Source organism: Anolis carolinensis, chromosome 1 (assembly GCF_035594765.1).
Source record: "Anolis carolinensis isolate JA03-04 chromosome 1, rAnoCar3.1.pri, whole genome shotgun sequence".
Lineage (NCBI taxonomy): Eukaryota > Metazoa > Chordata > Lepidosauria > Squamata > Dactyloidae > Anolis > Anolis carolinensis.
Genome location: NC_085841.1, coordinates 84770618 through 84780566, shown reverse-complemented (window position 1 = coordinate 84780566; position 9949 = coordinate 84770618). Strand labels below are relative to the sequence as shown.

General features: G+C 40.0%; 1 protein-coding gene across 8 annotated transcripts in view; it reads right to left on the bottom strand.

Moving 5' to 3' along the window:
• Positions 1 to 3049: 3049 nt before the first annotated feature.
• Positions 3050 to 9949, bottom strand: part of map7 (microtubule associated protein 7) — a 116832-nt gene continuing 109932 nt past the window's right edge. For all 8 annotated transcript variants that reach the window (XM_062968976.1, XM_062968977.1, XM_003223306.4 and 5 more), the window contains 2 exons: positions 4848 to 5080; positions 3050 to 3881 (listed from right to left, as the gene is read on the bottom strand). In XM_062968976.1, coding sequence (XP_062825046.1) covers positions 3871 to 3881; positions 4848 to 5080 — 244 coding nt within the window. In that variant the 3' untranslated portion in view covers positions 3050 to 3870. The remainder of the gene's footprint in view (positions 3882 to 4847; positions 5081 to 9949) is intronic.

Below are 9949 nucleotides of genomic sequence, written 5' to 3'. Positions count from 1 at the left end.
GGGAAAAAATAATGGCCCACAGAGTGGAAACATTCAATATACCGTATTTGCTCAAATTTAATGCTCACCCTTTTTGGCTAAATTACATAGCCAAAAGTGAGGTGCACATATGATTTGATAGCATGTTAGATCACACATGTAAACCCGCCTGTGCCCTACCATCAGGTTGAAACTGACAAACTTTAACTCTAATTTGTTTTAATGGTTTTTAACTGGGATTTTTAAAATACTGTTTATATTTAATCCTGTTTTAATGTTTTATATTTGTATATTTTAAATGGTTATGCTGATGCTTTTATGTTAAGTTGTTTTGAGTCCCCTTTGGGGGAGATAAAGCGGGATAACAACAACCACCACCACTACTACCACCACCCACCCACCCACCCACACACACACACACACACACACACCAACCTGAGCCAGGTGGAGGGGCACAGCTTACCAACTGGCCTCATTCACAAGGCCTTCAAAACCTCCCACTCGGTTTTGAAGGCTTTGTGAATGAGGCTTTAGTTGGTAAGCTGCTGCCCACTCATCTGGCTGAGACTGGCCCGTTTACTAGCCTCAGCCTGATGAAGGAGCACAGCTATTGATGTTCAGAGGCGGGCAGTAGAATGGCAAGGGGAAACCAAGCATTACATTAGATAAGGGATAAGGGTTCATATTGCAAACAGGGCTGAGTAGGGCTGTTGATGGTAGAATGACTTGGAGATCTCTCATTCAGGGGGTTGCTCTAAGTTGAAGGTAACTTGACAGCAGTTAAAAAGAACAGCAGGATCTCTGAAAGATCGGTGCCTCCAATATGAGCTTGTAAGAACTTCAAGAGATGCTTTGGTCCATGTCTTGGAGAAACTACCTTGAGAAGCTTGGATGGTGTTTACATGTGACAAGGTTTCCCCGAGACAGCATCTTGATTGTAGAATACCCTCCAAAGAGAAATCAGGTGGACCCTGGCAGGTATTTGGGAGTTTCCCAAACTCTATTATTCTATACGGCCTATGTTTTTATGACAGATTTTTGAATTAACTTTAAAAATTATCTTTATTATTTAAAGACACCTCACCAGATTTTAAACATTGCTTTGGGAGCCCTGGTATGCAGAAAAACAATAAAGTGTTGTGATGGAGTCTTCGAGTAGAGATACTACTAGTTGTGTTAGAAGAGGCAGGAAAACTACTCGTGAGCAAGGCTCCGATGAGGAGCAAAAAAGGAAGAGAATCCAGAAAATACTTATGGAACCCACTGATGATGATTCCTTTGAGGGTTTTGAAGGGGATTGTGGGGCTGGGAGCAAGGAGGATGGGATATGGGACTCTGGGAGTGAAGAGATGGATTGGACTAGTGTTCAAGAGATCCGTGATATTTTTGAGGAACCCACAAGCAGTGGTACATTTGAGGGATGGCACAGCTGGATCCTGGGGAGTTATGGGTTTGGATAGAAGGTGGACTGGCTAGAGAGATCGTAGAAGGGCAGCAGCTGGAGGTGGGGTGTTGGGCGACTCCAGCTCTGATGAGGATTTGCAGCAACAAGGTTCAGCTGTGGATAGGGCATTAGCTGGCTCAAGTTCGGAGGAGGACTTGTAAATAAAAGTAAGTTTGTTGCTAATGTAACCTTGCAATCGGCAAGGTGTTTGTTGGGCGCTTTCGGGATCTCTGTTTCAGAAGACGTATTTGGAAGACTGCTTTGGGACGTGTTAACCTGGGTTTTTAGTGGCAACGGGGGCTGGCATTGTGTGGGTTTGCGCTGGATTGTCCTGTGTTGGTTTTATGCATTAGCTGCCGGCTTGCCTCCGTTGCTTTGGCTCTTTGTGTTGACCTTGGACTGGGATTCGGAGCTTGTGACTTCTCCCTAATGATGCGGATTGGAATTCGATGCCTGTGACTTCTCCCTAACGATGCAGACCGGATGTGGTGGCTGTGACTTCTCCTTTAAGACGCGGTTTGGCTTCACAACGATGTTTTGGGGCACAGTGTGGCCGCTGGTCACTGTGGGTTGTTGCTGGTCGCTTTCTTGTGTTTGCTAAGCTCCATTGAGTAGGTGGAGCAAGTTTCCAGCCGTTTCGGCATAGTTTGTTTTAATCCGGATTATTTCCCAGGATAATCCGGATTATATCCCAAATTCGGGTTTTTTTCTTTTTGGACATTGTTACTTCACACTGAAGAGAAAGTGTTTTTGAGCCCTTTTTTGGTTATTTTATAGGCTCTTTTGTGTTGTTTTGCAATAAACTGAGTTATTTATATTGGCTGGCGTCTGACTCGTAACATAAAATATCTATTTCTGACCAAATTCCATCTCAGTATAATTCTAGATTGACTCATGGTCTTTGATGGTTTATTCATATATGTCTCTGTTATTTGACTTTATGGCAGCTGGCAAGGCATTAGCATCAATAAATTGAGTAGGGCAAGTTTGACTCATTTATCTCTATATTATCACCATATTGACATACATTTTAAATATTGTATTGTTCGTTCTTTTTTTTTGGGCTACAAATAAGACATGTGCACTGTGCATTCATCCACGTTTTTTTAAAAAACTATAGCCTATAGTTTTTTTAACTATAGATCGTGAACCAGCCCTAGGCTTGAAAAGTTTAAGGACCCCTGTACTAAACGTGGCACATAAATATATTCCATAGTGACAGGTGAACAGACTCTCATTGACTGCAGCAGCTGCTGTCCAGTAAGTAGAGACTGGAGGACTTTTATGATCCCCATTTGTCCCCTAAATTAGGGGATATGCAGGGATAGTGAATATAGTCACCAGTGTCTAACTCTAGGTTATGCATTCATAAATACACAATAGGATTCAAACCCCATTATTTTTAATTTGCTGTGATTATCACCTGCAGAGTATGCTCTGCATTCACTATACTACTAAAAATACCTTGTTCTTGGTGTACTAGGAATCTCCTGAAATCTCACACCTTTCGTGTGCTGTACACATTGTATGTCAGATATTCTTCGTCATCTCAAATTTGGAGATGATTCATGAAAGTAATCAACTGAAGTTTTCTTGGCAAAGTGCATTAATTTATGAAACAGAAACTAAGTTTTTATCACATTTTTCTATGATTTATTTTGTACGGAACAAAATTAATAAATACATTATCTAGAACAACAACAGGTTTTCATTTCATCCATGAAAAAATAATGCTTTCGATTTTTCACATTTTAAAACCTGTCATATTATTTTATTTTCAAGAGCAAATGAAAGAAGACAGTAGTGATGCCTAAATATACAGAATGTCCATGTAGGAGTTACATTTACAAGAACCTGATACAGAAGCCTATATTTTGCCCCCATAATTAAGAGTTCTCTGCAATAATATTTAAACCAACAGGTTTAAATAAAAGAAACAACACCCCAGTAGCCCTACTTGTAGAGCACTGAGGCATTTACTTTTCAAGTATTCAATCAGTAAAATGTAAAAAGATTCAGCTCTGATTTTACATTATACCTTTAAAAACCAAATACCCACCTTCAAAACCAAACCAACAGGTCCATTATCCCAGTAATCAACTCATTATTGTTAGAATCCAGTTAATCTTTTTTCTCTCTTCAGGAATGCAGAAAATAGCCATTATGCTAACCGAAGGAACTTGCCAGATAAAAGCAAATTATGAAAGATGAAACATGATTTTCCTAGTGTTGAGATCTATTTGATAGAAAGATAATCCAAGTCTATTCCCGATAAATTCTTCTGCTGGTTTTACTATGGTCTTTAAAAAACAAACTAACACAGGGATGTCCAAGCAATCTGTAGAAAATTCAAGAGTGCGAAAAGGACAACACTCCTTCATAGAATGGAAGGAATTCCACTTGTGCCAGAGACCTTTACTTTGCCTTTGGTAATTCATTAGTGGGAATCAGACCACTTCTACAAGGAACAGAAAGAAACAACAAATTAGTAGAGATAACAAGTCTTTATTGAGGGCAAAAACTGCAGTAAAGTGCACTTTTATCATTATCAACAACAATAGCTTAGAACCTGCATCCCTATGAACTGAATTTTGCTTGAGGGAAGTTTACAATGCTGGAAGTGAGGTGGGAAGATGTCTTCCTCCCTTATGTCTCTGTTTCTCTTCTGAAAAGTTGTGAGACTCTCTCTTAAACAGTATGGAAGCTATAAGAGAGAAATTCACAAAAACGACACCCACCATTCTTCTAATGGAGGGATAAGGAAAAAGATGGCTGTGGGCTGAATGTAGTCCCCAAAGCCACTTTAACCCCCCACCCAAAATCCTACTACAATTTCTCCCCATTTTTACCCTCTGGGTAGTTCTCAATACACTTTGATCAACTTTTGGGTCATATACTGTTGGGAAAAGGCCTGTCTTGGATATTAAATGACCTAGGAAGAACTAAAAATATGGAAAAAAAAATCCTTTAGTGGTCCATCACTAAATCTCATCATTAAAGATACAACAAGTTTTCCTGTCTGTCTATCTCAAAAAGTCAAAAAGACAGACCTGTCATCTTACTTCCCTATAAAGAAAACCCATTGGCTTCTTAATAAACACATGCTTGTATAGTTAAAATAAGACATTCATGCTTGGAACCATTTTTCATTGAATTCATTCATTTGATAGTCTCATATTGATGCAATAAACCTCAAGTTGAGTGAAAGTGATCTTCTGGCCCCCATGCTCTTTTTAATTTCATATTTAGGTTGTATTTTGATCCAAAATCAAATCAATATTTTAAATATAGAGCACAAGTAATTCATTTCTTGCTCTGGAACTGTTTACAAACTATAGCCAGACATTTGCTAGATTCTGCTGAGATGCCACACTTTGCTCCAATATGAAATTAGATGTTTTAAAGCAGCTAAATGCAAACATACCTGCTGTTTGATGTGTCTGAACATTGTCTACCTGTGGCAACGGCCCTAGTGTCCCCTTCTCTTCAAAGGCCAAAATGGGGGTCAAAGGAATGGCAGCACTTTCCTTTTCTTCGTTGTTCATGGCATCCAATCTGGATGTTTTTGTTCCCATGGGTAAGTTGATGAGCTCCTCAAAGTTTTCATTCTGCATAGTGACTCCATTTTCATTTGGATGTTTTCCTGGGTTAAGATTACTGAAAAACATGAAACGAGTAATGGAATGAGATTGAAAAAAACGATTTTATTGGTGAACGTCTGATATTCTTAATTTGAGTTTTTATTATACATGCTAAACTTATCGGAACCTTAATAGGTGCATCATTTTATTTGCAGTACAGATGCCATTAAGATATTTATGTGTGATCCAAGCAAAGTTAAGTACATTTAACTTTTCCTTAGAAACCAGTTACATGTGATTTTGCTCTTTTAATGCTTGCTTTGTTACATGCCTTCAAGTCAACTCTTACTATTTGGCAACTATATTATTGTGTCTTTTTGCTTGAGTTCATTCAGAGGATGTCAGATATTACCTTTCTTGAAGCCTGAAAAAGTGTCATTTGCTCAATATTACCTGGTAAGGATTTTCATGGTTGAGTTGGAACCCTGGTCACCCCGAGTCCTAACCTAGCACAAAAACTAATGAACACTATTGCCTCACCATTATCCATGGCTATTTCATGAATAATGATTGTGGGTCATGAAAACTGGAATCCGGAAATGTAGCATAGATTAGATATCATATAATGAAGCACTTTCTCCAGCTGAAATCAATGGGATTTAATATTGCTTGTGATTGAATCATGTCTTAATTTAGTCACCAATTCTTGCAAACTTGGAATTCAGCTCCAATCCAGCCTACAAAAGGGGGTATCATTATGTGTGTATTTTACTTGGAAGGAAGCCCTCGTAATGTTAACTAGGAGTTAATACCAGGTGAACAAAAATCAATGCCTTCCTTCTCCACTAATAATTTTCATTATGTACCTTTCTTTCTTTGGTAGATCACCACTGGATACAACCCAAATCTGAGCAGTAGAACACAAGGACTGCAAACAAAACGTCTGGTATATCTAATCATAGAAAGAACAGTCAACTTGTGGCCCTCCAGATGTTGCTGGACTGAATTCCTCCATCCACAGCAAGCATGGCCAGTGATTCAGGCAAATGAGAACTGCCATGTAACAACATCGGAGTGGCCATTTGTCACCCTCCCCAGAACTGAATGGATAAGAGGCAGCAGAGCTGAGAAAAACCTTTGCCAGAGGTCTTTGGAAGCACTGCTGATACAATATTTGGACAAAATTGCAACTACAGTAGAGTCTCACTTATCCAACGTTCTGGATTATCCAACACATTTTTGTAGTCAAGGCTTTCAATGCATTGTGATATTTTGGTGCTAAATTCGTAAATACAGTAATTACTACATAGCATTAATGTGTAATGAACTACTTTTTCTGTCAAATTTGTTGTATAACATGTTTTGGTGCTTAATTTGTAAAATCATAACCTATTTCGATGTTTAATAGGCTTTTTCTTAATCTCTCCTTATTATCCAACATATTCGCTTATCCAACGTTCTGCCGGCCCGTTTATGTTGGATAAGTGAGACTCTACTGTACATTAGTTGGATTGCAGAGATTTCTCAGGCTTTAATGGAGCAGATTTAATTAACTTCTAGCACTTAAAACTTCTAGCACTTAAAACATGGTAATCAAGGCACTGCATAGCAATGTAACAACCAAATAATTCAAATATCAATGCACATTTTATTTATATGCAGCTTTATTTTAGGCTACTAGGACCCCCAGTTGGTTTCTTTTCAAGTACTATCCTCTGTGGTGTCTATATAATTTACAGGATTTTGAAAATATAGTCATAATTGGCATCACTTGGTGTTCAGTTTGAACAGACAGATAATAGTTATATGCATAGATAAAAAGTGGCAACAGGTGGTACATTCTAATTAATATGAAGCACAATGAAATTTTGGCAGCTGCGAGTTTTTCTTGCTATGCAACATATATTTCTATTTTAAGGGAATTAATTTAGTGTTATGACTGAGTAGTGGAATAATCAAGTTGGTTGCCACTGTTACTTTGGGTACCCATTTATGGACATCTGTTGGAGAAGACTGTGATGTTTGAACAAAAAGAGCTCACAAACCATGAATGCACACTATACAACTCTTTTTGACGAAGTACATCTTTGACCAATGTGAAGGAGAAGCTAGTTCTCCTTTCAGCCAGCAAGAAAGGTGCTTTCCCCACTGTATGTCTTTTAGATGAGCTGCAAGGAAGAGCTGCAGACCAGAAAAGGCACCTTCCAACAACCACAAAGTGCAACTGTCCTGTGGGAAAAGTGTAGGAGAGCTCATGGCTGCAATCACTCCCTCTAACCAAAGTGAGAGGAAAACACAATGGGTAGGTGGATTAGCACTGTTGATCTGTACCCAAATGGAAATCTACATGTAGTATGGACACCAAAGCATTTCCATGTCAATAGGACAGTGAATCTGTTTCAGATTAGGTTATTGAAGATGCTGAACCTATGTTGTGTATAGATTTCAGCAACTTGGGCAGTTCCTGTAAAGTTTGGATTGAAACCCAGAGGAAGTTCACCACAATATTGACATGAAAGCCACCAGCCACTACAGCCATAGCAAATAATGCAAGTTCACATTCACACAAAAAGTCAACAACATATTTTAAACTCCTGGTGCCTGGTTGTGGCTATATCATTTCAGAAATGTTGCAAATGAATGTTTTTAATTTCTGAAAGATAACTGATACTATTAAGTCATGCTGAGTTACTTTGTTGGGATTACAGAAAACCAAAAGAAGAATTGAGATCCAATTCCAGTGAGTTGAGAGAAAGGCAGGATATAAATGGATAAAATAACAATAACAACAACTCTTACAAAACAGCAGAAGATCTGTAACTTTGCTGTTCTATTCATACTCTTAAAGTCTTGCTCTCTATATTTTTTAAAAAAAATTAAGCATAAAATTGAAACACTTTTTGGGCCCTGAATATTCTGCATAAGGACATCAACCATTATTGTGATACCAGCAAGGTTACATATAGTGATGTATATTTATGCTGTAGAAATAATGTAAGGTGTCTTTTGCTTGAGCAATTTATGAAACACTAGCTGTGCCTGGCCACGCGTTGCTGTGGCATAGTCTGGTGTAGTACTTGAAGTCTGTTATCTTTCTCAAGTTTTGTCTCGAGTGATGATTGCTTGGAATCAGTGTTGTCTTTGGTGTGTGGTTAAACTTGATGTCTGTTTTTGGTAAGTGTGATTTAACAGTTCTTGTTATTATGGTGTTGCAGGAGGGTGGAATATGAAGGGTAGTCATGTGTAGGTTGTGTAGTTGTAGAATTGTCCTGTTGGTGACTGGTGGTTTGTAGGAGTGGCGTGTAGACATATTTAGTAAATGTGTGTTTATAGTATTGCAGTGTGGTTTTTGTTGTATAGTCCTGTGGTTGTGTGTGTAGGTGTGTATGTGCCTTGGCTGTGGTGGACATGGGAGGTAGGGATTGCTGTGGTGTGTTAATAGTGAGGTTTGTGTTGTGTGGTTGCATGTTGATTGTGGTTGTAACTGGCGAGGCAATACAGGGTCTTTGTGTGTAGCAATGGTGATGGCCTTTGTGTCATGGTTGGATGGCTGTCTGCAAGGATTGTGTAGTGCATGGTTGAGGGGCTGGCCTGGATGCTCAGTTGGGGCATTTGCAAACTGTATGATGGTATTGCTGTTTTATTAGTATTGTTATTTTCTTCTGCATCGTCATTATTGTGGATGCTGTGTATGATCATGTGTAGTTGTACAAATGCCTGGTTGGTAACTGGTGGTTGTGGTGTGGTCTGTATTGGTTTTTTTTATTAGTATAGCTGGCTCTCGGTCCAGTTTGTTGAGTAGATATTGCCCTCTTTGTCATTAAGCTGTTTGCCTACCCTCCGCTGCCTTCTGTCGTCGCTGTTTTTTAAGCCATGGAGTTTGTGAGGCCACCTTGTTTTCCTGGCCCGTTCCCTTCCCTCTCCCGAGCCTCTTCAGGGTGCAATGTTTGTCCCTGCAATTCAGCCACCCGCCCTCCCGCTCCTTCCCCCGTCATCATTGTGAGGCCTCTTTGTTCTTCCAGCTCGTGCCTTCCCTCCTGCCGAGGATGTGGGGGCCAGGCCTTAGCAGTGCACCTCGGTTCTGAAGGCTCCCCAGCCCGTCCCCTCCCACTTCCTGAGTATCCTGGGTGCCTCACTGTGAAGCGCACCTTTCTGTTTAGGTCCGTGGTGGCATCCTCAGAGGGGGAAGTGGCAAGAAAAAAGTTCCAGTGGAGAAAAGGGGTGAAGAAATGGTGAGCTCCAGTGGCTGTTTTTTTCCTCATGCAGGGTGGTTTGGGGATGTTGAGGAAGATGGCGGCGGGGATCGGCAAGCGACGGTTGAGGGTGGCGTGTGTGCTGAATGCGTGCCAGTTCCTGTCTGGCACATGCGCAGATCATTTTTCCCGGTTTTGGGGGGGTTTTGGGTCTCAGTTCGGTTGTAGATTTTCGGTTTCGTGGTAGGAACCTAGTGGCAAGGCCGTTGGGTTCTGTTGAGTTTTGTGGTTCTGGGGCATTTAGCTTTGTTGTTTATTTCTAGGCCCCCAGTCCATTACATTTATATATATGTAGACTAGCTGTGCCCGGCCACGCGTTGCTGTGGCTTCGTCTGGTGGTGTTGGTCAGTGTACATTAGGTTGTATTTATGCTGTGACCTCCACCCTTCTTTATACTCACATTAGTAGTAGTATTTGAAGTCTGTTACCTTTTTCAATTTTTGTGTTGATTGATAATTGCTTGAGATCCCTGTTGTCTTTGGTTTGTTGTTAATCGTGATATCTGATTCTGCTGAGTGCGGTTTATATTTTTATTGTGGTACAATAGCCCTTTTTTTGTTTTGCCTGTGTAGGTGTTTATTATTATTGTTGTTGTAGTGGTCATGAAGGTTGGATAAGTTAGATGCTACTGTATTGTTTTTTTTGGAGGCCCAGTGTAGCACTGACTGGCCTCTCAGCCTCAGTGCCTGGCT